The sequence below is a fragment of the Pongo pygmaeus genome, chromosome 1, assembly GCF_028885625.2.
Source record: "Pongo pygmaeus isolate AG05252 chromosome 1, NHGRI_mPonPyg2-v2.0_pri, whole genome shotgun sequence".
In the NCBI taxonomy this organism is placed as follows: Eukaryota; Metazoa; Chordata; class Mammalia; order Primates; family Hominidae; genus Pongo; species Pongo pygmaeus.
The window spans coordinates 80,937,887-80,965,858 of NC_072373.2; the positions used below are offsets into that span (position 1 = coordinate 80,937,887).

Sequence of the window (27,972 nt, forward strand, 5' to 3'; positions counted from 1 at the left end):
AACCTCAAACCTAACCTCATTTTTTAAAAACTGAAGTGTTAACAACTTTTTTTTTTTTTTTATAACACATATGATGTCTAGTGAAGCAGGAACCAACACTTCATGTTTTCTAAACTGAGTGAAGTAGCACTGCAAGATAGTTTTTAAATGGAACTTCAAACTGGAGCTTCATCGATTCTCTGCCTCTGATTGATTAACTTAACTTAATGTCTTTGGGAAGGGGTATGCCAGTGTCTGGAGTCCTGACCAACGTCTTGGACTCTGTTAAGTGGAAAAGACCAAAATTTGTCTGAACTAAGAAATTATGTGTTTGTCCGTTTCAGGTTCAATACTTCTTCAAGATCTTGGATAATTAGTGGTATGGAAAGTAAAGAAGTCACAGGTTGGGACATTTAGACAAGAGTGAATCACACACATGAGGAATGTGTTCATTCTTTTATTGTCCATTGTTTTAACCTGACTGAATACAAGATCAACAAGAGCACTGTACTCCTGGCAATTATTACATATGTTAGAACATGGATTTTGCACTGTAGACAACATTTAACACCAGTCTATGGGGTACTGCATTGCTTTTTATAAAGTTCAAAATAAAGATTTATTTTCAAACAAGTGACTTTGGTTTATTTCATACATTACACTTTTTCTTGCAGAAAAAAATAAAATTGTACAACTGCATAAATATAAAATTCTTCCACCATGAAAATGGTTAAAACATTCATAAAGACACAGCACCAGCATGTGATGCCTCCAGAAAGGAAAAAAGGAAAGTAAAAGAAAATGTATAAAGCAAATTAATTAGCCCTGTCACTAGCCAAAGTGATGGGCAGATCCAGATCTCAGACACAGCTTTAGAACATACCGGAGGACAAGGGAAGAGATGTCAAGACAGCATTCAATACAAGCACAACACAACCCATCACCTTTTTGTGTTTTTCTGTAGTGTCACTTAAAATTTAAAGGGCAGTTCCCCCATGACAAACCCCCACCCCAGCCCCCAGGAAAGAAATAAAAATAAAAGACCTAACACCACAGGAAAAGATTATGGAGTATGTTAAAAATGCTCATCGATGGGCCATTATCTTTGAAAGAGCCAAAAAAAAAAAAAAAAAAAAGAAAAGAAAAGAAAAAAGTACCATGCCAGTTTTATTCCCGTTGAATATTTACACCTTGGACAGCAAACCTTGCTCACATAAAGTAGAAAACAGATACGATAAAACATGGCTTGAAAAATGACCAGAGTATGCACCTGTAGTACTGTACACTAAATAAAATACACAAGGCAGCAATACTTAGGGGCCAGAAACACTGCTTACTACAAGTCAGTTATGGAATCATAATTTACAGTAAAAATGGGCACGTCCCAAGGCTCAATTTTTCTTTTTCTTTTGTCATTTACAGTAGAATAAATATTTTGTTGCTATTGCTACACTTTAATTTACATTCTAACCTATTAAATGCAGAAAGCTAGTGTAAAGCATATAGATTAAGTGTAGGTCCCATACGTATGACAGTTTGTTCAAGACTAGTAGGTTTTTGTTTTTGTATCTTTTTTTTAACTTATTAAATGGCTAGTGGGAAAGATTTGTGCTTGTGATCAGCTCTTAACTTCAATTTTTACATCAAAACGTCCCTGAAAACGGTCTTTCTCACTGTACCCAATGTTCTCACCGTACGCCTTACACTCTATGCGAATTTCAGTGTCCATGGTAAGATTGGTGAACTGTACGGCCAGCAGGGGCTGCAGGTATTTGGGCTGCAGGAGTTTGCCATAGTAGGGATAATACTGCAGAGGAAAACCAGGGGAGTTGCCCAGTCCAAAATACTCCACATTTCCAATTTTATCCTTATCTTCATCTCGCTGAAATCCAGAATGAAATGAAATTTTAATGGCTCACATCATGCATCACTATGTGTACTCAAAAACAAGACTCAATCTACACAGTAGTTTGCAAACTACTGAGAGAGGAAAGAACATCTACTCAGTCTATTCCATTGCAGCCTTGAGAAATGGTCTTAAGAAGAGACTATTCTCAATGTGCAAATGGATGGGGAAGCTGAGTCAAATGCCAAATAAGCATTCTTCAAGCCAACACAGCCTCCTAGAAACAAGGCCAACATTGAAAGTCAGAAACACCTTGCTGTTGGCCCAGCAGATGATCTTTCTAGTGATATTATCTCCAAAGTTTACTACTTGCCTCTCATTTTCTTGTTGAGAAATCAATCTCCATTTCCTTTCTTGGTGCTAGCACTGTCTGGGAACTCCCTTTCTTTGTTCTGCCTTTCTCTCTAAACTGTCCATTAGTTTTTGGATCTAAAGGAAACATGCACTAATTGTGACCTTAGTCTTTCAATTTTTCTTTTTTTTTTTTTTTTGAGATAGAGTCTCGCTCTGTCCCCAGGTTGGAGTGCAATGGCGTGATCTCGGCTCACGGCAACCTCCGCCTCCTGGGTTCAAGCGATTCTTCTGCCTCAGGCTCTCAAGTAGCTGGGACTACAGGTGGGACTACAGGCACACGCCGCCATGCCCAGCTAATTTTTGTATGTGTAGTACAGACAGGGTTTCACCATGTTGGCCAGGCTGGTCTCAAACTCTTGACCTCATTATCTGCCCGTCTCGGCCTCCCAAAGTGCTGGGATTACAGGCGTGAGCCACCGCACCCGGCGATATTTCAATATTTTTCAAAGAGAAGCCCAAACCACAAATTTTTATGTGACATTAATTTTTTTAATGTTGGCCCCAAATTTTTAATACATGCTGTGGGCCAGAAAGAAGTACTTCTGTGAGCTAATTCACCTCTCAGTTCTGTAAGCAAATATCCCAATGTATTAAATTCAGATATTTGAGTTTCTTATGCCAATGGAGAAACTGACATGAGTCTTACTCTGATTACATCTTTCTGTTCTTTTAAATAAAAGTTTTACCTAGTATAGCTACAATTCATCTCACTGAGACTTATACTTGAAAGCAATGTTTCTTATTTTTTCTATTAAAATTTTACCTGTCACTTAAACAGTCTGCTTCATTCTCCCCTCTTCCCCTGCCTACCCTTCCACCACCCCAGTAACCCTAAATTTGTCTTTACCTTGCCAGTGCACTGAACGGGAAGGACATTTGGGTTATACTTCATTACTGGGTAAGTCTCCAAGGACTCATTCTTGGGAGGCTAAAAATAAAAACCATTATGATCAGTAGATTGTAAATGATTTCTTAAGTTTCTGAAAAATAAAACTACTCTGTAGTCCAAACAAGTACACACCGGTCACAGTAAGTCAACCAAAATAACAAAATACATCAGGACAGCAGAATGAATGACTCCCCTAACCAATTTAAAGTCATGTTTGTGATTTTGTTGAAATGAAAATAAGTGCCCAAGTTTATAACGACTACAATTAAGCTGTGATGCAACCCAGTACTAAATGGAACTTTTAATAGAAGCCCATTATAAGCTTTGCTTAAAGACACTGAAAACTAAGTCAACCCAAAATATAATGCTCATTATTTGCTAAGATTAGATTACATGAGAAAGATGACTGACATTTCTGTTTTTATAAAGCGTGGGCTTTCCTCCTGAGTCATGAATAAATAATGTCATCCTTTTCCCTCAAGCATGACTTCAAGTAGGCTTTCCTTTTTTGTTGTTTTAATCTCCAGTCGGGTAGACTGCCATTTAAGGAGCGTTTCTTTGCAATTTTCTTAGGAAAGTCCAATATGTAAAAAAGGTAGAGGTGTCACTGCCCTAAGAGGAAGGGTTGTCTTGAAGGGGTGAATCCACTGAAGGGACCCAGAGGACAGTCTGAAAATTACTGCTGTCATGAAATCTCCAGAGCCTCTCTTCTACACCCATGGCTCAAATCTATCTCAGAAGTGTGATGAACATACATCGCTGGAAGACAGTCACTTGCTTACTCAGATCAGCACAGCAAGTGAGTCTTGATGTGAGATGTAACACATACAGAGTCTAATCAAAGTCAGATGAAATATTAGTTCCACATCAGGAAGGAACTACTATTTTGGTACTACTCTGTTTTGGATGCAAGAAAATGATCATCTAGATTTGACTCTTTTGGACGTTTCTGCCAGCAATTTATTTGTCTTTAAAAATAGGTAGAGAAAATGCTTACTGATAAAGGAAGTTGCCAGAATCTATCCTCAAACGGTGAGGATAGTGAGATGCTGGGATACTCTGATCTCTGACAAAAATAACTCCAAAATAGTTGGAGATTTGGGTGAAGGTGATGAATTAGGCAGTGGCAATGGATAACCAAGTAGAGACCAAAGAAAAAAGAAAAAAAGGACTGAAAAGAAAGAGTAGCTGAATTTATCACTGAACCAAGTAACTCTAAAGATGTGGGAAGAAATCAATCACAATAGACTAGACTGCCTCTGCGGGGTCCAAATGTCACTCAATGTCTACAATGAGTAATGTCAAATACAAAGTACTTAGAAAGTATGGGATGAGTCTTCTCTTGGCCATGCCACAACAATTTCTTTTGCTGCTAAATAGCTGATTGATCTCAGTGAAGTATTCCCTAGCAGTATGAATATCAAATACATTTTGGCATAATGGTTCTCACTGTTTTTCTTCCATTATATCCTGTCTATGTGGAAAGAAGCTTAAAATCCTGTTGAGACGTACATTAATTTCTGCCAGCAATCCATCAAACTAGCCAGCCAGGCAACCATCCATCCCCACCTACTCATTTTTGCCTCTGATGCCAATAAAGGAACTTTGATGCATCCTTCAGTTAACAAAACTTTTTATCTCTATGTTGATTTTCTTTTGAAAATATTATTCATGGGTAACAAGCATTGTAGAAATAAATTAATAGCATTCAATAGAAAACTAATGAACAAAAGAGCCAGATTTCAGAAATGAAATGAGTTTGTTCACATAACTGAATATACTGCAGTCAATTTCTATCAAAATTAGAAACAACACTCATAATGCCAATGCTCATATATGGGTGATTAGGGGGAAACCTGCCAGAAGAAGCCAGGCTTAAGGGGAAAGGACAGCATTAATTCATGATCTGGAGGAGAGGATGAAATGACCAGTTTTACAAAAGCAGACAACAACAATAAATTTTCCATTCTTATGGAGAATATAATCTCACCAAATGGTGAGCAATGGCAATTTGCTCATTTTTCAGTGATCCAGAGTAATGTTTACCTATTATAAGTTGCAGTAATACAAAAAGCCAACAGCATGGCTAGCAAAGTTCAGCCTAGATGATGTTAAACTTCTACTTTCACAATAAAATTCAGAAAAAATATTTTTTCGGATTATCAATTTTTTTGAAATGTTCTTGTGGCTTCAGGAGGACCAAAACCATACTATACATGCAGGTGGTTTTAAATTTTTTTTTTTTTTAATCCATTCTTTATGAAGTAAAAAAATAAAAAAACTTTTTTTTTTTCTCTAACCACTAGACCACCAGGGAAAAAATATATTTTTCTATTTTTACTTTTTTAAAGAGTTTATGTTATAGAAACTGTTATCTGGATACTGAGCAGGAGTATTAAGAAAAGGGCCACAGACTCACTTCAGAATGCAGCTTTGCCTCTCAGAATTCCTTTAACTTTAGAAAATGAGATTAATGCCCTAACTAAAAGAATTGCAGGGTGGATACAGAAGTTTTTGGTGTTATTCTACCGGCTAGGTTTCAAAGTCAGCACTGAGTATACTTTAAAACTATCTTACATTGTCTTCTCAGATCAATTAAGTACTTAGTGTAAATGACTCATCTAAATTCTATCATTTAAAATATTACTTGCCTTAGGTTTGAAGCCTAGAACTCGGTTGAGCTTTATAATAATGCATGGTTTGCCCTCTTTGTAGCCATAAGTTTCATCATTTAATCCAGAGCAATTTCCCAGCCACTCAAGCTTGAATCTGCAGACCTTTCGCTCTCCTCGTTCATGATTAAAGTCTCCTCGTTCTTTCGGTTCACTGGGCACATCTAAAAATAAAAACACAACTTTTATATTGTACCAGCAATTCCCTTAGCAGTTCTAAGAAAAAGAAACTTTCTTCCTTGTCATAGTTACCTATTCTGAGAGTATGCTATTCTGCATTTAATGCATGATCTGAATTAAGTAAGATCTCCAGGAAAACCATCTCTGACCTCTTCACTCATATTAAAAGATATTTTACCAAAAGGAATAGCTGGTATATGGCCCTACACCAAAGCTTCATAGTACTTGATCAGCACATAATATTTAGTCTCTGGCAATATTTCCCTTCTTTTAAATAATGGATTACTCAGCCACTTAGAAGACTGAAAGGAGGCGGATCACACTGCACGGGCAGCATCATTCACACTGTCAACACTGGCTTAGCTCAGTAACAAGGATATTATAATCAGAATACAAAAGGACTGTCAATAATTTTCAGAACTAAGTTTTTTTTTTTGGTCAGAATTTTTAAGAAGGAACTGGTATTTTCCTTTTCAACCACCACTTAAGGATTTTTTTGAGACAGCGTCTCACTCCGTGGTCTAGGTTGGAGTGTGGCAGCATGATCATGGCCCACTGCACCTCAACCTCCTGGGCTCTAAAGATCCTCCCACCTTAGCATCCTGAGTAGCTGGGACTACAGGCGTGTGCCACCCTGTGGCTAGTTTTTTTTAATTTTGCAGAGACCAAGGTCTTGCTATATTGCTCAGGCTTTTTTGATTTGAGTTTCTGCCTTTTAAAGCTATGCATTAAGCATTTGCTGGACTGAGAAATTTTATTCTGGCATTTTTAATTCAATCCTCATATAAAAGCCAGAAAAAGACCAAGTGAATACAGAATTCAAAGTTAATGTATAGCATGCTGGAGGAAAATAATGCAAATACCATAATTTATGTATAGTTTTTAAGTTCACAAATTAACTATTTTCCCTTCAAATAGTGAAGAGTCTGAATTTAGGCTATCTCCTTGAAGTGATTCACCATGATTATCCCTCAGGCCTTTTAATTACTGCAAAGTAAGATGAAAACCTCATTAAAATTCTAATGAGAAAAATTCACACTGAAAATGTTCTTTTAAATTACTAAATATTTCCAAAATAACTTAAAATGGCAATTCGCCCCATACTCTGACCAAGCCACAGCCTGCCTTATAAAGAACTGGAGTTGGTAAATGCTTGAATTGAATCAGAAGGGATGATATTACCTAGTAAAACTCAGAGAGATGTTTTATGTTTGTTTGTTTGTTTTAATTTTAACTTTTTTGAGACAGGGTCTCTCACTGGTGCCCAGGCTGGAGTGCTGTGGCGTGATCGTGGCTTATTGCAGCCTCGACCTCCCAGGCTCAAGTGATCCTCCCACTTCAGCCTCCCAAGTAGCTGGGACCACAGGCACACACCACCACACCCAGCTAACTCGTCTTATTTTTTGTAGAGATGGGGTCTCACTGTGTTGCCCAGGTTGGTCTCGAACTCCTAGGCTCAAGCAATCCTCCCTCCTCAGCCTCCCAAAGTGCAAGGATTACAGGCGTGAGCCACTGCACCCAGCGAGTTTTTTTTTTTGTGAAAGAATGAGAACATGGACTGGAAAATTCACAGTCCAGGTAGTAAGAGGGAGGACATGTATTCATGTCAATGACTTAACAAAACTAACAGCCTCTCTTTACCCTTCATAAGTCATTTCCTTATCCAAAACGATCAGCTGCCTAACACATATTTCATTATCTATCCCAGCCAGGATCAATAAAAGTATACCCTGACCATACATCCTCCTTCATGAATGCCAGTGCAGTGATAGCTAATCACACCAAAAGGTCTTTCTGATGAGAGAAGGCCCTGTGCACTCTTCTATAGGGAGAACTTTTTGGGGGAAGATAAGGAAATAAGTAGCTGTACTTTTCAATGGATGTAAGAGAAAGAAAACCGTAATTGCTGTCTTGGGTCTGAATAGTAAAAATAGTGCCTAGGAGTGTTTTAAAGTAAGACACCTTTCCAATGCAGAAAGCAGTCATACTTGAGGCTATACTGTTTTTCATTGTGTCTTCCTGCTTTTTTTTAAAAAAGTCTCTAAATATGGCCAGAGTTCAATCTTTCATTATTTCAGGATTATCTCTCGATCATTAAACAAAAAATAGAAGTAGGAAATAAGAATTAAAGAGAAAGAAAACTAGCCACAAACATATACAATCAGTCTACTTACCGCCACAATCTTCAAAAATCATGTCATCCCTCTGGGCTGAATCTTTGTACTTTTCCAGGAACCTAACTATGTTTAGCACATATGCCTCATAGCTCTTGGGATCATTAGGACGAAAGGAAATTTCAGTCTTCTGGATCTGAGGAATCTGTGTTAATCCTAGACCAGGCAAAGAGAAAATCATTAGTATGAAGGCAGAAACCAAAACAACTCAAAAGTAGACTTTCCACATACAAAACATACTTTGCTAACTCCACTTGGCTAAAAAGAAAGGGTCTTGCCTCCCTTGTGAAATCACTCCTCTGGCATTTAGATTAGGTAACCCCAGGTACCAATGACTATGCTTTAATATCACAGATCAGTTAATTTCCATAGCAACACTTCATGGTAGGCATCACCTCCATTTTATGAATGACAACACTGCTTGCACTGAAAGGTTAAGTACCTGGGCCAAGGCTGCACAGAATGGTAGAACCAGAATTCCAACCCAGGTGTGCTGTACTCCAAAGCTCATTATGTTTCTAGTACCCCAACGGGCACAGTTTTTTAAAATACCCTGCTAGCTAGCATTGTGTGCAGGTGGCTTTGCCCTCCCTAATTGCATGTAAGCCTTGGACACACAGGTCTTCTTTTATAATCCTTATTGTCAGTAAATGTATAACCATTCCAAATTCTCTAGACTCAAGCCTACCTAACCAAGATATTTCTTTGGATCTTTTAACCTAAACGGGAAGAATTTGGGACATACATACAGTAACCACAAATGCTTTCCAATCCCAAAGTCTCAGCATGTCGGTGCCGGTCAGATAAAATTCAAAATCCATATGCCTTGGGTTTGCAATTTCTAAAAATCTGTTACATTCTTTAATATCCAAAAGCCTCTGCCTTCATGAGACTTCCTAGATGGGTATGTGAACCACACTACACAGCACTACTCAGGAGCAATGGTTGGAAAAGTCCATCACAACTGCATTTTATTGTAGGACTGCCAAATAAAAGATGCCCGGTTACATTTGCATTTTAGATAAGCAAAGAACTTTTTTTTTTTAATATAAGTATGTCCCAAATGCTATGTGGGACACACTTACATTTAAAAATTATTGTTTATCTGAGGCCGGGCATGGTGGCTCACGCCTATAATCCCAACACTTTGGGATGCCAAGATGGGTGGATCACCTGAGATCCAGAGTTTGAGACCAGCCTGGCCAACATGGTGAAACTCCGTCTCTACTAAAAATACAAAAATTAGCCAGGCGTGGTGACACACACCCGTAATTCCAGCTACTCAGGAGGCTGAGGCAGGACAATCACTTGAACCCGGGAGGCGGAGGTTGCAGTGAGCCAAGATCGTGCCACTGCACTCCAGTCTGGGTGACAGAGTGAGACTCTATCTCAAAAAAAAAAAAAAAAAAATCTATATATATAGATAGATAGAGATATAAATATATATGGAGAGAGAGATAGATATCTAGTTTATCTGAAATTCAAACTTAAGTGGGCACCCTGTATTTTTATTTATTAAATCTGGCAACCTGATTCTAATCCTCACTCCCAGATCTCCCCTCTCTGTGTGGGGCCCATAAGGGGGTACATCATCACAATCCTTGGTAAGTGACTCTACCCTGGCTTCCCACCCCCACCTCCCAGCAGGTCAGGAAAGCGCCTATGTCACCATCATTTAGGGGCTTGTCAAACATGCAGTCTCAGAGACTCCCCTCCAGACCTACAAAATCCTAATCTCTAAGAAAGAGATTTGAGAATCTGTTTAATAAGTATGAAAAGATCTTTAAACACCCTTGGCTTAGAACTGCTTCTCTAGGAAATTATAATCTGAGAATGGCAACAGTGACTCAGATATGAAGACAACGACGTTAACGAATGTGGAAGTGATAACTAGAGTGCAGCACCATTTGTAGGGCTTGAGAAGCAGGCATCAGTAAGGTTCGACTAAATGCTATTCTTTCTAGTAATTGAGGATGCTTTAAAAGTGGTTACATAATGAGGTGGGCTCAGGGGGTTGTATAGATATGCTTTTTCACACATGTAGTTCCCTAGAGGAATGGAAGGGATAGTGAGGAAGACAAGTGATCACTGGAGCAAGGTACAGGGGTGCCCAGGGCAAAGGACTTAAGGACATTAACAATCATCTTCAGGCCAGGTGCAGTGGCTCATGCCTGTAATCACAGCACTTTGGGAGGCCGAGATGGAAGGATCGCTTGAGCCCAGGAGTTCAAGACCAGCCAAGGCAACCTAGCAAGACCCTATCGCAATTAAAAAAAAAAAAATCATCCTGAAAAGGATGATGTAGAACCTGAAGAATTTTGGGGGACAAAAATTTCAACAGTGAAATGAATCAAACGGGAAGTAGAATTTGCTCATAAAAATCTTCAGTTTAAAATAAACACAGATTACAGTTTAAAATTTTGTAAAAATGCCTACAAGCCATAATTTTTAGTATTTCTAAAGCAATTTAAATATACCCTGAACAATCTTTTTCTATGTTAAAATTGGCATTGTGATCATTTATGGTGCAAAACAGCAGTATTGTAAAGAGAAGAGATACCTGCAAAAATAAAGGTGAGCAGAAGCTTCCACAGATAGTTAATGCTTGAGACAGCAATGGTAAACAGAGTTACCCAGTGAAATGGGGAAGTCGGGTAGGAAGGGTCACTCCTGGTTTGAGTTGTATATAAGACACTTAAGTCAAGGTGACTTGCCTGGACCTGGGGGAAGTACACCAGCAGACCCAAAGCCAGAGGCTCAACAAAATTTAGAATGGGAGAATCCTGGAGTCAGGAGGGAATGGAGCCTTGAGGGATGGTCATGCTGAGGGGCCACCCGAAGAGCCAGTGCATAGGCAGCCAGAGAGAGAGACAAATGCCTGTGCATCGCTCAGGCAGGAGGTCTGCAGGAACCTCCTCCAAGTATTCTGTGTGGTGTTTGGGGGTCAGGAACAGAAATGGACTCATGTACACAAGGTTAAACAGTGTTTCCAGGCTTGGGAAAGACAAGGCAGGAGGGTGGTGGATGGCTACACAAATGAAGGAGATCAAATGTCAGAAACCAAGGAGGGATCTCATCTGACCTTCAGGGAAGGTGGGGGGAAGAACCACAGCCAGGGGACCGTAGGGACATTGGTGTGATAAACAACAATTATGCAAGCTGCAGTCCATCAGCAGAGGGCCGGATGCAGCAAAAGCCAAAATATAAACAAGCCTGATACTGAGATTTGGAGGGTCTCACCTAATAAGCTGAAAGGAGGAGTGACCCTAGAAGGTCATGTTGAGAGTAAACATGGTAAAACCTGGATTGCGAAGCGAGTGTCACAAACATCCTTGTTCTCCCTCGCCTGGCTTCAGTGAGCCTCTCCAGTGGTTTGCCTCTCACTTTCTGGCTGCCTGCATTCTCTCTTCCAGTGGCTGCTCAAGGTTCCATTACTTTGATATGAGTATGAGGAATGGTGATGCCATTTCTCAGATTCTCCCACACAAAAAAAGGAGAGTAAGAACAGGAGGAGGTATTATGCTGAGCGCTTTTCATTCCTTCATGATGTCAAGTCCACGTTCTCCACTATTAAAAGTGACCAGGGGACATGTGTCAGACTCAAAACATCAGCAACTCTCACTCAGTCCTCTGGGCTCTTTACTAACAAAATGATAAGGCTAGTGCATTCCCCAGGAGCCTAGGTGCTATGACCAAAACTAAGTTCATGTTTACTCATAGACCTATGACAAATCTTTCTTGTAAGTGCCTCTGTTGTTAATTATCTAGGATATGGCCGGGAATGGTGGCTAATGCCTGTAATCCCAGAACTTTGGGAGGATGAGTTGGGTGGATCACTTGAGGCCAGGAGTTCGAGACCAGCCTGGCCAACATGGTGAAACCCCATCTCTACTAAAAACACAAAATTAGCCAGGCATAGTAGCACATGCCTGTAATTCCAGCTACCTGGGAGGCTGAGGCACAAGAATCGCTTGAGCCCAAGAGGCAGAGGTTGCAGTGGGCTGAGATAGCACCACTGCACTCCAGCATGGGCAACAGAGTGACAGAGTGAGACTCTGTCTCAAAAAAAAAAAAAAAGAAAAAAAAGAAAAGAAAAAGAGAAAGAAAAAAAAATCTAAGATCACATTTGTGAAAATAATAGGTATTACTGTTACATGAAGTGGTACTACTGGCCCAGAAGAGAGTTATATACACAGTTGGCCTCATGTCTCTCTAGATGGGGCAAATAAGAAATAATGAAAACCAAGTAATGGAATCACATCCCTTTCAACCTGAAAGCCCAAATTTTTCAGTAAGCATAGCTGATGATCTAAGCCAGTCAAGTTTATAATTACTTTGTGAGGGAAACATAGATGCAGGCTGCTTGAAGAATCTTGACTTTGCTCTTACAGAAGCATCAGAAACTAGTGAAACCAAGAAAGCAAGGGGTGAAACATAGATAGCTAAGCACGGAGTCTTAGAACCCTGTGACTTGCCCAGCTGGATTAGACCTTAGGCCAAAGACTCTGCCCTGTCCTTTCCATTTTAAGTAACAGAGAACCTTGGTAGAAGGAGCCGAGGAATGACAGATAAACCCCAGAAAGCTCAGTCATGTCTTACTCTCTTTTGTGAGCTCATGTTTCCCTCTGGAGTCTGAGGGGTCTTAGATGGTAGTAACTAACATAAGCCTTAATGACCATCCTTTTAAGATACAGAGCTTTTGATCCAAACGTCACTTCCAGTAAAAAAACAGACGGTCTGGGTTTAGGTCATGCAATCAGCTCACACATACTTACTACATACAGAAACAAATGTCCAGAAGGCCACACCACAGTCAAGTGGCCGCTGCCTCCTTAGTAGCTCTTCTGCTCTCTTTCCTCACATTTCCGCACGGTCTCTCTCTCACTCCATCACCCACTATCTCTGCCTCCTCTCTTTTCTTTATCCGAAGCCTGATGGCCTGAGAACTTATCCTGGAAATCACCACAGATCAGCCCCCGGGTCTGTTCTGTTCTGGGTAGTCTTAATTAGGACAGTTTTTGATGAGGTCTTCTCCAAACATTAGAAACATTCCTCTTCTCAAGTTATTTCTCTAAAGCAACTAGATACTCACAAGAGAAAGATGAAAGACCTTTGAAAGGATGTCCAAATCCTTTAAATCATTTACTTAAGAATTATCAGACTGTTAAGAAGAGATAGAAAGCAATGGGATTGGATTTGGTAATTATTACAGACAGTTCCCAACTTACAATGTTTGCCTTACGATTTTTCAACTTCACAGTGGGTTTAGCAGGGTTAGTAAATGCATTTTTGACTCACGGTATTTTCGACTTACAATGGGTTATTGGAACATAACCCCATCCTAAATCGAAGAGCATCTGTATTTTGAGGCCACACCCAAATTCTCCAACCATGACATTCTCCAAGGGCTGCACAAATCTCACCTTGCTGACTGGAGTTCTCATGAGTCATATTTCACACTAGACCAGACACTTTCTCCCATCATGCCCCTCTTTCTACTGCCCACTTCTTAAAGTTGTTAGTTATGACTCTGGACAAGGATGAGCTCTGTTTGCAGTGGTAATTCCCAAAGGGCCAAAGACAACAGAACACCCAATCGCTGGCATGCAATTTCAAGTTATATTCCAGGAAACAAATCTAACCTTTTCCCTCTCCGGTCTTCTAAACTTGAATTTACATTAACCACCCCGAGCTCTAGAGACAGCTTTGTTCTGATAGGATCATTTGCCTTAAGCTATATATCATTACTTAATAAAGCCACTTGAAGAGGCAGAAATCATAATCTGGGTATGTAAAATTTTAATATTTGGTTTTCAATGAGTATTTCAACTTTACAGATTTAGATTTAAAAACTTTTGGCTTCCCACTTGCTTTTCAAAGACATATTTACCTGTCTTTGGTCCCCATCTCTTGAGAAATAAGGAAGATCCTCCATGTTTAGCTTTAGTAAGTGTTGAGAGACAAGGGGGAAAAGGCTTGAGGGAAAGGATTTTGTTTCTAATTAGGTTTATAATGTAGCAAGTTCATCATTTCTCAATCTACATGTAAGTTTAAAGTATTTAAACTAGAATGTAGCCATTTCAACCTTGTAAGTTATTCAAATGCACAGCTGCTTGCACCTGTCATTTAATACATCTGATGAATCAGTAGATCAAACCTCTAAACAGGAATCATTTCCCATGGAAACCTCCAGGAAGGTACCCATATGACTGAGAACGGCACAGGAAGCAAAGAAATGCTTTTGAATGTAGCCATGCACAAATCATGCGTCTCCTATACATTCCGAGTTGAAAAGTAATTTCCAATTTAAAAAAAAAATAGAGGTATGAATTCATACATACTCACACATGTACACATAAACACACACATATGTATGCATACGCACATATGAGATAGAAATTTCTCCTTTAAGTGCCACTCTGTAGGACCTAAGATATTTCTGGATTTTGTTTTGTGTTTATTTTTGTTTTACATCTGTGGGTTGGTATCAACTTACCTAGCAAAGTAAGGGGAGAGGCACAGGAAAAAAGGCGCCTTTGCACTTTCTGGAAACTAGCCACCTTTGACTCACCTTCTGCCTCCGGCTCCCAGACTCAGGCTCTGAGATTAGCAAAGAATAAATCTCCCTGCCTGCAGGCAGGGTCACATTCACACCCTCCCGACACTCAGAATCTGCTCCCTTTACAAAGTCTTAGAAAAATGAATCCCTGGACTGTCTCTACAGCCAATCTGGATGTTTACCAACACTTAGGGTAAAGAAATCATTCTTCCTGTCTAAGCTAAATGCCATGAACTCTGATTTAGGCTCTTCTCTGATCCGTCCTCTTCTTCCTGTGGCTGTATATTCACTTTCAGGCAAGCAGGGAGTTATTTAGTTCAGATGACCTATCTTTAAAAATGCATATTCCATAGGGGCAAATCCTTGGTATTTTGTATAGCTCATAATTGTGCTTATTCTTAATACAATAAAGGAAAGGTGCCACTTTTATAAAAGAATAATATAAACAAATAGATAAATCCTAGTATTTTACATTAATTATGCTCAAGGCCAAACTGAAGAGCAAGTACATATAGTATATTTGACTTATCTAGATATAAAACATAACATTTGTTAAATAACATCCTGAAGTAAGACACTGCATTCTACATGACATTTGATAAGATCTACTCATGCATGTATGTGGAAAAAAGCTGGATGATACATCCCTGTTCCCTTCATCTCCCCAGCTTCTCACTAGTCTTGACTACATCCGACAGACCAGCTGGTCATCAGATTACTAGCATGAGAGCACTGACCAACAGTTAAGAGCAACCAGTCCAATAACCCCATCAGATTTTATGGTAGAAGTGGACCTGTCAGGCTACTGCTCTTTCCACACCACTTTCTATGACCCTTGGGTGAATGCAGCAAAAAATCCTTAAATGAAGCTTCACAAATCCAGCTTTTTTTTTTTCCCCCACCATCACTCCCACAGATTTGTTACCTGGTCCTTCCTACTTATCAGGTCTCTGTTCTGCTTACTCATCATACAATGGGCATACAATGTAAGATCTGTTTTTCTGTGGCTCCAAGAACATTTTAAAGTAAATCATTAGGTTTCCTGTGTACCCAAAAGATGACTTAGTAGTTGTACCCTTGTCTTTAGAAATAAAGAAATCACCACCTGGGTAGTTGAGTTGTTGAAGCCAAACAGAGTTCCCCCCAACAAACCCTTTACCAAGTCATAAGGCTGGGCAGTAGCTTTTGGAAATCTAATTGCCACCAATGCTAATTCATCCACAAATTCTGGGACCAGGTAGGCACGATCCATTTGAGGGTGGGAAGGGAGGAGAAGAGGGAAAGTGAGAGACAGCTGGGTGTATACAGATACATCGTTGTCAGCTGAGAGATTACAAAGCAGTGTATTCTAACTGGAAACACCTTACTGGCACTTTGCACTAACAATCCCTCCAAAGTATAAGGAAGCCAAATGTTTCTAATTTCCCCTTATTTCTCCTTTGAAATGTGAGTGAGAGATAGTAATACAGGTATGAGGTAGTTTGCGGGGGGGAAAAAATTAGTTATCCTGAGACTGACATAATGACTTCTCAGGAATTTTACTTAATCAAGCTGAGATTGAATGATAATGGCTTGAACCCTAATGGGTTTTTTGTTTGTTTTGTTTTTTTAGATGGAGTCTTGCTCTCGTTGCCCAGGCTGGAGTGCAGTGGCACGATCTTGGCTCACTGCAACCTCCGCCTTCTGGGTTCAAGTGATTCTCCTGCCTCAGCCTCCCAAGTAACTGGGATTAGAAGCGCCTGCCATCACGCCCAGCTAAGTTTTGTATTTTTAGTAGAGACGGGGTTTCACCATGTTGGCCAGGCTGGTCTCAAAATCCTGACCTCAGGTGATCCGCCTGCCTCGGCCTCCCAAAGTGCTGGGAATACAGGTATGAGCCACTGTGCCAGGCCCCTAATGAGTTTTAAGATTAGATATTTCCTCTTTACAATCAAGATGAAACTGAAACTGCTGGTGGTGCCAGTGTGGTCTGCATCCACCCCACTTCTCCTGCCCGATTCTGGCTACCAACAAGCCAAGAATATGACCCTTTGAAAATGTGTCTGCTAGCACTGAGCCGTCTATACTTCAGAGCTAAACAAACAGCCACCCACAACCTGAAAAGAGAGAACAGCAGCATACATTCATACCTGCCTACCAGGAAGCAAGCCAGCTGGGAATCTCCCGGACCCACCGATTGACACACAGTGACCTTCATTTCACTCCACTGTTGCTAAGTGAGCCTGGAGTGGGGGAAGGGCAACGGCGGATGTGAAGAGACTTTTCCATTACACCACTGGGCAGGCAGCAAGGCAATCAGGGTCAAATCAGGGCCAGGGCTTGGTAAGCCTGAGTGTGTGTGTATATCCATGAGCGTGCGTGTGTGTGCACGCTTGCATGTCCGTGGGCATGCATGTGGGTGTGCGTGCCTGTGCCTGCTCAGCCCTCTCCAGCACAGCTAATTGCTGCGTCTCTCCCCAGATCCAACTGCATCAATAGATGAGAAGTGATGCTGCAGAGCAGCACTGCAGGACTGCCTAAGAGGGTCTCCTCTGGAGAAAAGCTTGGCAGGGGCTAACCCAACAAGCGTGGGTTTGTTAAAGGGAGAGACTGCACAACAAATACAATGCCATTTAAATTCACTTTAAAATTTGTAAAAACATGTTTCCCAAATGTCTCTTAAACATTTTCATGGAAAGCTAAGGTTTTATTCACTCCATGAAAATCTAGGTGTGCAAAGCATCCCTGTCATATCTGGAAATTCAGTGTCCAAAAAGAAGAGACTGCTGCTTCTAGTAGAAAGATAGGGCTATAAAAACCCTGGACCAGGTGTGGTGGCTCACGCCTGTAATCCCAGCACTTTGGGAGGCCGAGGCGGGTGGATCACCAGAGGTCAGGAGTTTGACACCAACCTGACCAACATGGTGAAACCCCGTCTCTACTAAAAATACAAAAATTAGCTGGGCATGGTGGCGCGCACCTGTAGCCCCAGCTACTCGGCAGGCTGAGGCAGGAGAATCACTTGAACCCAGGGGGTGGAGGTTGCAGTGAGCCAAGATCATGCCACTGCACTCCAGGCTGGGTGACAGAACACCACTCCCTCTCGAAAAAAAAAAAAAAGAAAGAAAAAAACAGAAGTTACTCTCAACAGCTACCCTACATTTCATACCATTGGTTTTGCCACCATAAAGTACTATTTGCTTTATATATGTTTATCATCTCATTTAGTTCTCACAGAGCATATGATTCCCCATCCCCCTTTTTTTCTTTTCTTTTTTTTTTTTTTGAGATGGAGTCTTCGCTCTGTCACCCAGGCTGGAGTGCAATGGCACAATTTCGGCTCACTGCAAGCTCCGCCTCCCGGGTTCACGCCATTCTCCTGCCTCAGCCTTCTGAGTAGCTGGGACTACAGGCGCCCGCCACTACTACAGGCTAATTTTTTGTATTTTTTAGTAGAGACGGGGTTTCACTGTGTTAGCCAGAATGGTCTCGATCTCCTGACCTCATGATCCGCCCGCCTCGGAAGTGCTGGGATTACAGACGTGAGTCACCACACCTGGCCCCACCCCTTTTTTTTAATAGGAGACTTAAAAAAAAATTTTGTGTGTGTGTGGATATGGGGTCTTGCTATGTTGCCCAGGCTGGTCTTGAACCCCTGCCTTCAAAGGATCCTCCTGCCTCAGTCTCTCAAAGTGCTGGGATTACAGGCATGAGCTATCACACTGGCTGCAACACGACTTTGTAAGGAATATCACGTGCATTAAACGGCCACCATTGTTCAGGGCCAAGAAGCTGTACACGTTCACCATTTTTTCTTACATTTCACTTCCATTCTGTAGTTTAGTCTCTCCTCTGAGATTTCATGTTTGGCCTCTCAGTTTATCCAATATTATCGCCATACAGGCCCAAATACACTCACTGCACAATTGCTACTGCTTGATATGGCCACATTCACACGTTATTGAGAAGAGATCCAACTACAAGGTATTCCGGTGTACAAAGGGCAGTCAATACCCAGTCAGGCTGGATTTGCATTCATGCCTCAAATTCAGCTGATAATATTATTAGTAAGTCCTTTTATCTTTAAATCACATGCAAACTTTCACACCCACTAGGTGTATCTAACTCAAATTTACAGTTTTCCCTCTTTAACTAACATGAAAATGGAGGCTTTAAAAATACTAATGTGAAGCCAAAAAATTGTCAGGGTATTCTTAAACACATTGTTTGTCTGCATACTTAAGGAGTTACTTCCTATGCAAAATACAAACTTCTAATATGTACTCTGAAAAATGCCAAGGAGGGTCCAGTTAGGATCCCTCAGGCAACAACACAGGGCCATAAGGGGTGGCCCAAGGGCTGCACTTTGCGGCAGCCGGCACTCTGCTGGCCAGGCTTGATCAAGGTTCGGCACTCTGCTGGCCTGGCCTGATCAAAGTTACTGTCATTTTCATATGAATGTCATCTCCCTTGGTAAAGGCCCCCGAAAAACCCCACAGAGTAAGGCAAGTGAAGAGGAGAGGCCTGGCCTAGACTCTCTTGAAAGGTGATGGGGGAAGGGATGAGGAAAAGAAGAGACAGAAATTACCAGGCCAAAGAACAAGGAAGATGGAGGACTGAGGACTTTTCCTGTGACTCAGACCACAGGACAGGAATGCATTTTTCCAAGATGAGCCACCAGCATTCCTTTGGAGAAGTCAGGGTTTGTCAGGTCAGTCCAACTGCTGTGAGCACACTAAATATAGGTACTAAGAACATGTCTTTTAGGAAGGGGATGGAAGGAAGGGAAGGGAGGCACAGTGAGAGGGTGTTGGAAAGGACTGAGCACTTCAGCCAGTTGATTTACAGGCAAGGTCATTTCCAAGTCCTTACAAGGTCAGGCACTTTGGCTATTTCTTTTCCAAAGTTAAATTTTCCTTTCTGCAAAGGGCACAAAGAGAATTTTTAGTTTTATTAAAGGCTGACTCCTCAAAGTTTATATAGTCAAGGACCATTTTTTTTTTAATCTAGGAAATTTCCTGAAGAAAATATTTGACTTTGTAGTCGTATTTGGCTTCGAGTATAAGAATTATAAAACAGCAGCAGGCCAGGCATGGTGGCTCATGCTCACACCTCCCAGCACTTTGGGAGGCCGAAGTGGGTGGATCACCTGAGGTCACGAGTTCGAGACCAGCCTGGCCAACATGGTGAAACCTTGTCTCTACTAAAAATACAAAAATTAGCCAGGCATGGTGGTGCATGCCTGTAATCCCAGCTATTTGGGAGGCTGAGACAGGAGAATCGCTTGAACCTGAGAGGCGGAGACTGCAATGAGCTGAGATTGCGCCACTGCACTCCAGCCTAGGTGACAGAGCAAAACTCTGTCTCAAAAAAAAAAAAATCATAAAATCACATCATGATGGAAGAATAACTTTTAAATGGCAAAACAAAGAACAAAAACAAAATATCTGCACCAATTAAAATTACGACTAATGGTACCACAAGAGTTCTAGTAGAAGAGGACATGAAAAGACACAATGCTTCCCTATCACCGAACCCAACGTAAAACATGTTTCAGCTTCTCTGCATACTCCAGAATTCTTGCTTCAACCTTTCCACAGACCCACCTCTTGTGGAAAACAGTTGCTGGAAACTGGATTATTAAGCAGGTTTAAGTCATGTTATTTACTTACGTGATTTTTTTTTTCCACTTCCCCAATCCCTCAGATCTAAATTTATCTGGAAATATTTTGAGTTTTTCTCACAGTGGAGAACTATTTGACTTAGGGCTACACAACAATGCTTGTCACCTCCGTATTTTGAAGATCTTCCTCTGTGAATCCTTCCCACATTCAAGGAGGTGGGCATGAAAAGTCTGTGGCAGGCAGTGGCCCTTGATCTAGGCTGCTCAGGGCCACGTAGATCATCTGAAGATTGTCACCTAAATACAGCTGTTACTAAACCTTTGCCAAGGGAAAGCAGAGAAGGGACAAGTCATTGCCACCCCTCAGCAGCAGCCTCAAGGTCATTCATAAGTGAGAACCCGGAAGTTATGCAACACTTTCTCTCTAGGTCCTCCAGACAATGATTTTTACAACAGCCAGATGGTAAATTCACATTTGTGGCTATTCCACTGCCTTGTCCTATCAGCATCAGGCATGATGGCAGTGGGCCTTTCACGACTGGTGTGGACACGCATAGCTCTACACTGATGGCACCCAAGTCACAGCAGGGACTCGTGTGGCAGTTTGCATTTTCTTATGATAATCTTTTTGTTCACCCAAGTTTTTAAGAGCTAAAGGAGACAGTTAATTAAACTACAAAGTGGGACCAGAAAGCTGGCAAATGAGATGCTTATTAAATCAATGGGTATAAATATTGAGAAGTAAGAGTGACTTTGTTCAAGGTCAAACTGCAAATTAACAGCAGGTGGGACAATAGACCCCTAAAGTCATGGCTCCTCTCCCTGTGAGTAGCTGCCCATTCCACAGCTTCTTATCATCTCTAAAAATAAGTTAACCTTTTAAAACAGGAGCCCAAGTGACTTTTTTAAAAGGATTTATCTGAGTCATAGCCCCCCTCAAGAAGTAAAAAAATGTCTGTTAGAGTTGAAAAGGTCTGGAAAGGATCCCACTAACCAAACCCTAGAATATGAAAAATGAGAAGACATGGGCCCCCATCAGAACTCAATCTGTTCACAGTCACATAGCTGGTGGGCAGCAGCCTGGGCCAAGAACCGGGACTCTTCACCCTCACTCTAGAACTGGGCAAATAAGATGTCTGCAACCCGTGAGAGCTCTGCCTGCAATGCGGGTAGGACATCTGGCCGCAGCCGAGAGAAGTTTCTCTTTTCCCTTTTCATGGTTGCTTTAAAACTACATTATAGAGTAATTTTCCAAAGAATTTTTTCTCAATAGAAAAAGTGACACCCATGCTATCTCTGAAAGAAATGAAGCTATTCATGTGGATTTTACCTGGCGGGGCCACTCGGTCCTGATATGTGGGCTTAAATTCACTGATGGTGAGCAGCATCACTTGGATGGTTCCGATGAAGATGCCAGCCAGGCAGCCATAAAATATTACGTAGAATAGAAGGATCTTAACTGCAAGAAGAACAGAAACAAAAAGCTGTGATGCAGTCATATGCTCAGAATGAAAGTTTAATCTTCCCACGGATGAACAAACTTCCTTCCTGGTTCCCCCAGCCCCATGATTTCTTCCTTGTCCAACGTCAAGAGTGCACCTCACCCCACTGACACAGGGTAAAAATCGAGAGGCTGGGCAGCCCTCCACTTGCAGTGTATATGGGAGGTGGTTAAGGGTAGGAGGAATGTTCAGCTAGAACTAGGATCCTTATATTTTTTATTCCCTAAATTTTAAAAAAAGTATCCATATTTTTTATTCTCAAAATTATAAAAAAAATCATGAAGATCACCAATAAAATCTATAAAATCTAGAGCTATGTTTGGATGCTTATGCAATGAATTTAAAATATGACAGTATACTCCCTTAGAGACCTATATTTTCTTTGCTTGCATATCCCTTGACATTTAAATACTACAATCCAAGCTCTGCTGCTTCTCCAAATGCTCAGATGCCTGAGGGTTATTTTGCTATGGCAGAGCAATGAATGCTGAGAAACCCAGTGATGATATCCTCCTGTTTTTTTTTACTATCACTCTCCCTTTGGTTTGTATTATCAACAAAGCACACTCCTTCCCCTCGGAGGACAAGACAAGGGGAAAAAAAGAAAATTCTATAGCGAAAATGACCAGCACATTTTAATTCCATCTTCTGGAACTGGAACAAGAATAATGACTGACTTGCTGGGCTGCTTTTTCTTTTTCTCATAGTTAACAAGATAACAGGATGGAGGCTGAAATAGCTGCAAAAGCAAAAAAAAAAAAAAAAGACTCAACACATAGATGGGAATGAGGGTGGCTATCGGTTACTGGTTTACAAGGATTATCTCCCTGATTAGCCGCATAGTAACAGGCTGTACTAGGCATTGCCTGGCAGCCCTGTGCCAGCCAAACAACTCAATGTGAATGCAAAACAGGGAACAAGTGAACTGTAAGGTTATCAAGTCAGAAGCATGACTGCACAAAGGAGCCTTAGGTTACTGCTAAAAAGGTCCAGATCTCATGCATTAAATGCCAGGGTACTTGGGGAAAAGCCACTGAAAAACAGTATTATTGAAAAGAAGTATATGTGGTAGGAGGGGGCCAGGGAGGGAGTGGGTACACAACTGCAGGAATTAGCCTTGTTGCCCTGTCCATACATTTAAAAGCCCAACTTTCCTATCAGGCACTAAATAGTTAAGGGAAATCAGGCTACAGAGCTGTTAAAACAAGCAAAACACACAAAACCAGAGCAAAATGCTTAACCATAATCCTTTTTCTCCTCTATCAAAAGCAAATAACAAGGAAAAAGGCAAAGACAGAAGCAAAGGTAAGGAAGAAAGAAAAGGTTGTGTAATCCAGAACTACAGCACCCAACTCAATCACTCCCTCCCCGCAGGACAAGAGTTAAGTGCTGCATTCTGTATCCAAGCAGCAGTAGGCAAATGGCAACGCTGTGACGTCAAGAGATCTGGAAAATTTTTCCAGTGAATGCTCCTAAGAGGTGCAAGAGTTGGTGTAACAGTCAGCAAGACAGCTGTCGTAGCCCTGATTCAAGTTTCCTCTTGTTGCCCTCCACCCCCACCTCATCTTGGTGCTCTTAGCTTACCTACATGTGCCCCTTGGAACAACTGAAATCTCTCTATACTCATTCCCTGGACTCCAGATGCCTAAGTCTAACAACATAAAAGGGTACATAATTGAGGCTACAGTTTAAAATACAAATAAGAGCAATGGAAAAACAAGTCATTTTGCAAGTACGCCGATTAAGCTCAGAAACAGACAGCCTTTCTATTCTGCCCACACGATATCCTAAGAAAAGTGAGGAATTTTCCCATTTTGCTCTGAGATGTTACTTGATAAAATCTCCCTAGTTACTGCCGTGAGGTCACTGGGAGAGAGTGGAGCACTCAGGACTAGAGGGGCCTACGCAGTGGCTCACTCAGACACAGGCCACCAGGGGCTCCCCACTAGCCAAAAAAAAGGCTAGACAAGTCACACCAACTATCTGGGGTGGCACTGTGAGGGGAGCGGAGAGGCTTCAGAGGCAACTCCCTTTCACGCAATTTTTCTTCCTTTAAAAAAAGTAATACAGGGATTTTTTTGGAAAAACAAATAAACGAACAAACAAACAGTGTGTACCCTTCAAAAGGTCACAGGCAGGCATCCAGGCCTAGCTGTAAATATAAAACCTACCAATGTCTGTATTAATCTAATAAAAAGGTAGAAGGCACAAAGTGATTTGCATGCTGTGATTTCTCCAGCAGGTGACAGGCGAGTCTCCTGCGTCCATCTTGGTGAAAATCTACCTATAAGCAAAACCGAGCCAAGGGCATCCTGCCCTCGCCCCAAGGGCATCCATGTTGGGCCCAGTGCTGAAAAAGGGGCATTTTCTCCGTAGGAGACGGTAATTGCTGCCGCCTTTTCTACCTAAGAGAGGCTCTGACAGTTTTTACACTGCCAGAAAGGGGCAGACATATTAGCACAAAACAAAAAGGGGATTTTTAGCCCAGCACCTGTACCGTGGAACATGGAAGCCAAGAGGAGGCAAGTACAGCAGTCCTGCGGTCTACATTCACAAATCAGCATATTGATAGCTTGCTGGATAGGATACCAAGACATAAAAATTGACACACACGGTCTTTCTCTCTCTCATGGAGGTGCTGCCCATTAAATGTCGGCTTAAAGAATGAGTCAGTCCATACTGCCTTACCCTCTAAAGCAAGTACTATTCTAAGAAGCATGAAACTGGAATGAGGAGAGATACATATTATACTAAGGGGAAAAAGACAAGAAGGCAAATTTCACAATGTGCCTAGAGTCAATGCAGCCCCTGCCCCTGTGACGCAGCAGGGTCAGACCACCAGAGAAGGAAGCCCCAGCTAACCTGGGGAGAAGGGTGCCCATACCGCAGTGCACCTTCCAGGCCTCCCTCAAGTTACAAGGAGTTGCCAGGGAGCTGTTCATTCTACACACACCCCACAGTTCTTCAGGTTTTCCTTTCCACAGTAAAACACAGGAAACTACCTTTATGCCTGAGGCACTATGACAATAATCTCAATGAAGAACAGTCTCACAAAAATAAAATATAAAACAAAAGCTAAAAGCCATTAAAGAACTACATTTTCCATGGCTCAGGGATACCTATGCTTCCCAGTAACACCTTGGGAAGAGGCTTCACCTTGACTAACCTTGAAGTGTGATGCATTATTAACCCTTTAATTTTCAATCAAGAGAGACTCACAGGCTGCATTTTTTTTTTCTTTACAAAAATTCATATATTCCAGCTTCTTCCATTTCAAAATGTCAGCTAAGCACTATTTCCCTGACTCATTCTCCTGCCGATTCCCACAGATCCTCCCAACCAGGAACACCAATCGGCCTCTGTTCAGGACTCCCTGAATGACTGCAGTGGTGGTGCTAGTGGTGCTGGTGGTGATGGTCATGATGATGATGATGATGATGATGATGATGTTGGAGGAGGAGGGGGCAGTGATGCAGCAGGGGGAGTTCCCTCCCTCCTTCCCTCACGCAGTCACGACTCTTATAGATTCGCCTACAACTCTGCCCTTCAAAATGACCTTTTTTTAAAAAAAAAAAAAAAGTCACTCTTCCGGAGAGGCTGAAAACAAGGAATCTAATTTTCCATGGAAAAAAGTCTATCCAACCAAGCAACAGGCTGCACAAAATATTTTAAGATCAGCTGCTCTGCGTTTATATTCCCTTCACCATAATCAGCCCAACCTACTGACTGATCCACAACTGTCCGTGTAGACCTTGAAAACAACCACTTTGCCAGGTTTCGGGCCAAAGCTAAGAATCGGAGTCCTGAAATGGAGCTTACTGAACCATTTCTGGGTGGTGATGACTCCAGGGGAGGTCATGGAGGTAAACCCTTAGCCATCGCTGTGAAATACTACAGTGTGGATGTATTCCTCTCCATCCTTCTCCTTCCTCTCTTTTGAGGTACGTATTTAGACTAGAAGAAAGATGCTGTAACACACAACCTCGTCTGCATTAGATCCCATTACCTCACGAGGTTCTCTCAAGACCCTAGATCTCATTTTTTTTTTTTAAGGACTCAGGACACGGGAGAGACAAATGTAGTCTCGCAGAGCCTGACCATTCCCAGAAGAAAAGGGCTCAACCGATGCACGGTGGGAAAGACTGCCAATTACCAAGCCAAGATCGCTACGATATGCATAACCTTCCGCCTGTCGTGTTGCAGCCCCGACTCTGCGCCCCACTCTAGGGACTCTGCATTCCACACAGGACTGCAAACCCAGGCCGGCGCGACCCAGCAGCGTCCACCACCCTCGCCCCCGCCACCCCGGCCAGCGCGGCGGGTGCGGAACCGGCCGCGGAGCCTGCGCAGGGGATGCGCCGCCCGGGAAAGATCAGACGCGGCGGCCGGGAGCTGCGGACCCCGTACTTACACCAACTGCCACCGGTCCTGCCCAAAAACTCCTTCTTCTCTGAGTTCCAGATGAATTTCTTCCAACTGCCCTCCTCCTTGGCTTTCCCGCGGGCCATGGCGATGGCGGGTCAGCAGCTGCCGCGGTCCGGAGGGTGGGTGGCTGCGGCGCGCGCCCTGGCGTCCTCTGCGCCGCTCGGCTTCTCCGGCCTGGCTCTCCGCAGGCAGGACGCGCCGCTGCCGCTGCGGCTCTCGGAGTGCGAGACGCGCGGCAGAGGAGCCAAGGCAGGAGCAGGAGGAGGGGGAGGCGGCGGCGGCGGGGCGGGGGCGGAGGGAGGGACGGCGCAGGCTGCGCGGCTCCGAGCCCCGCACCTATTGGTGGGCGCGCAGCCGCTCGCGGGCTTTCTTTGGTCCGCCGAGCGCTCCTCTAGCCCTTGGGGGGTCGGGGGCTCCGCAAACCCGCAGCTGCCCCTCCCGCTGCCGCTGGGGACGTGTGCTGGGCCCCCGCCTCCCTTGACCTCTACAGAGACAGGCCCGGGGCAGGAGACTCAGAGAGGGAAGGACAGACAACCGGACTGCGGGGCGCCACCAGCACGCCCGCCACGAGCCGAGGAATTGGCTGCGCCCGCCCTACCTTTACTATATACCGCGCCCCGGCGGCCGTGCGCCCCGCCCTCTAGCAGCCCGGGTGGCCAATCGCCAGCGCGAGGGGCGGGGACTCGGCCCGAGGGGGCGGGCTCGGGGCCGGCACAAAGGAGCCGCCAGGGCTAGAGGGGCCGACTGGAGAGCTGGGCGCGGGGCGCGGGGCGCGGAGGAGGCGGAGGCGGCGGTGAGGGACGCGCAGGCAGCGCCGCGCAGCCCCCTCCCAGCTCCCGGCTGGGCGTGAACCGCCCCTTCCGTGGCGGGGGTGGGGTCCGCACCTGGGTCGCCCGGAGCCTCGAGGACACCAGCCCGGCAGTCCCGGCCCAGCCCCCACGCCTGCCCGCCCGCGCTTTCTGCCTCCCTGGGCTGTGGGTCCACCCCTCCGGGGCGCTGGCAGAGTGGGGGAAGGTCACTCCGGGACGCCGGACCGGCGAGGACTCTGCCCAGCTCCGCCCCGCCTCCCGCTCCTGCACCTGCCGCCCCCTCGCAGTCCCCGCCACTGCGGTTGCAGTTCCGGCCCTTCCCTCTTCTTTGCAGGCCAGCCCAGCCGACAGCCCCTGTTCCTGACTGCCTGGCTGTGCCCCTTGTGGGCGGCCTGAACCACCTCGAGCAGGACAATTGCCAAACCCACCCAGGGCGGTAGCCCGGAGCTAGGGCTCGGGAGGGGTAACCCGCAGTGAGTTGTCCCGTAGAAACCGGTTGAGACTCACGCCAGTCTAGACCCCAGGCAACAATATCTGCACGTGACCCATCCACCGAGGACTTTCTTGGTGCCAGGTCGGCGGCGGGTATTCTCATTGGCATGCTTTTATGCCCCCTTGGGGGTATCGATCCCTTTGTTCTGTAAAATTCTTGGAGCCAAAGGACCGTTGAGAAAACCTAGCGCTAGGGCAAGATGTTGCAGACCTGGGGCATAGAGTACCCCTTCCCACCCTTTGTCCGCTGTTGCTGGAAAGCCAAACTCTTGGTTTCATCCCCCTCCTATGAGCCCCCAAGCAGCTTTATACATCCCTCTGAGGGCAGTGACACAGCAGAAAACACCGGGATGCTTCTGCTTCCACTGCAGAGAAGCCCCATCCCCAGGGGCCATCATGGCCCATCTTGACGTCCCAGCCCCATATCAG

The 27,972-nt window shown here is 43.4% G+C and overlaps 2 protein-coding genes across 7 annotated transcripts in view; one reads left to right on the forward strand and one right to left on the reverse strand.

Moving 5' to 3' along the window:
- Window positions 1-612, forward strand: part of NME7 (NME/NM23 family member 7) — a 229,751-nt gene extending 229,139 nt beyond the window's left edge. For all 6 annotated transcript variants that reach the window (XM_054495624.2, XM_063648948.1, XM_063648956.1 and 3 more), the window contains one exon: window positions 324-612. In XM_054495624.2, the coding sequence (XP_054351599.1) occupies window positions 324-356 (33 nt within the window). In that variant the 3' untranslated portion in view covers window positions 357-612. The remainder of the gene's footprint in view (window positions 1-323) is intronic.
- Window positions 421-26,854, reverse strand: ATP1B1 (ATPase Na+/K+ transporting subunit beta 1). Its single transcript, XM_054495631.2, has 6 exons — window positions 26,229-26,854; window positions 21,646-21,774; window positions 8,155-8,310; window positions 5,780-5,964; window positions 3,087-3,167; window positions 421-1,861 (listed from the first exon to the last, which is right to left on the reverse strand). Exons 1-6 carry the CDS (start codon window positions 26,323-26,325, stop codon window positions 1,598-1,600), a joined length of 912 nt encoding a protein of 303 aa, XP_054351606.1. The 5' UTR covers window positions 26,326-26,854; the 3' UTR covers window positions 421-1,597.
- Window positions 26,855-27,972: the final 1,118 nt, after the last annotated feature.

Coding starts and splice junctions, on each gene's coding strand:
- ATP1B1 (XM_054495631.2), bottom strand. CDS start 26,325: ATGGCCCGCGGGAAAGCCAAGGAGGAGGGCAGTTGGAAGAAATTCATC. Junction 8,311..21,645: donor GGACCGAGTGGCCCCGCCAG/GTAAAATCCACA, acceptor TGCCTGGTCTAG/GATTAACACAGATTCCTCAG. Junction 1,862..3,086: donor CCGTTCAGTGCACTGGCAAG/GTAAAGACAAAT, acceptor TCTGGATTTCAG/CGAGATGAAGATAAGGATAA.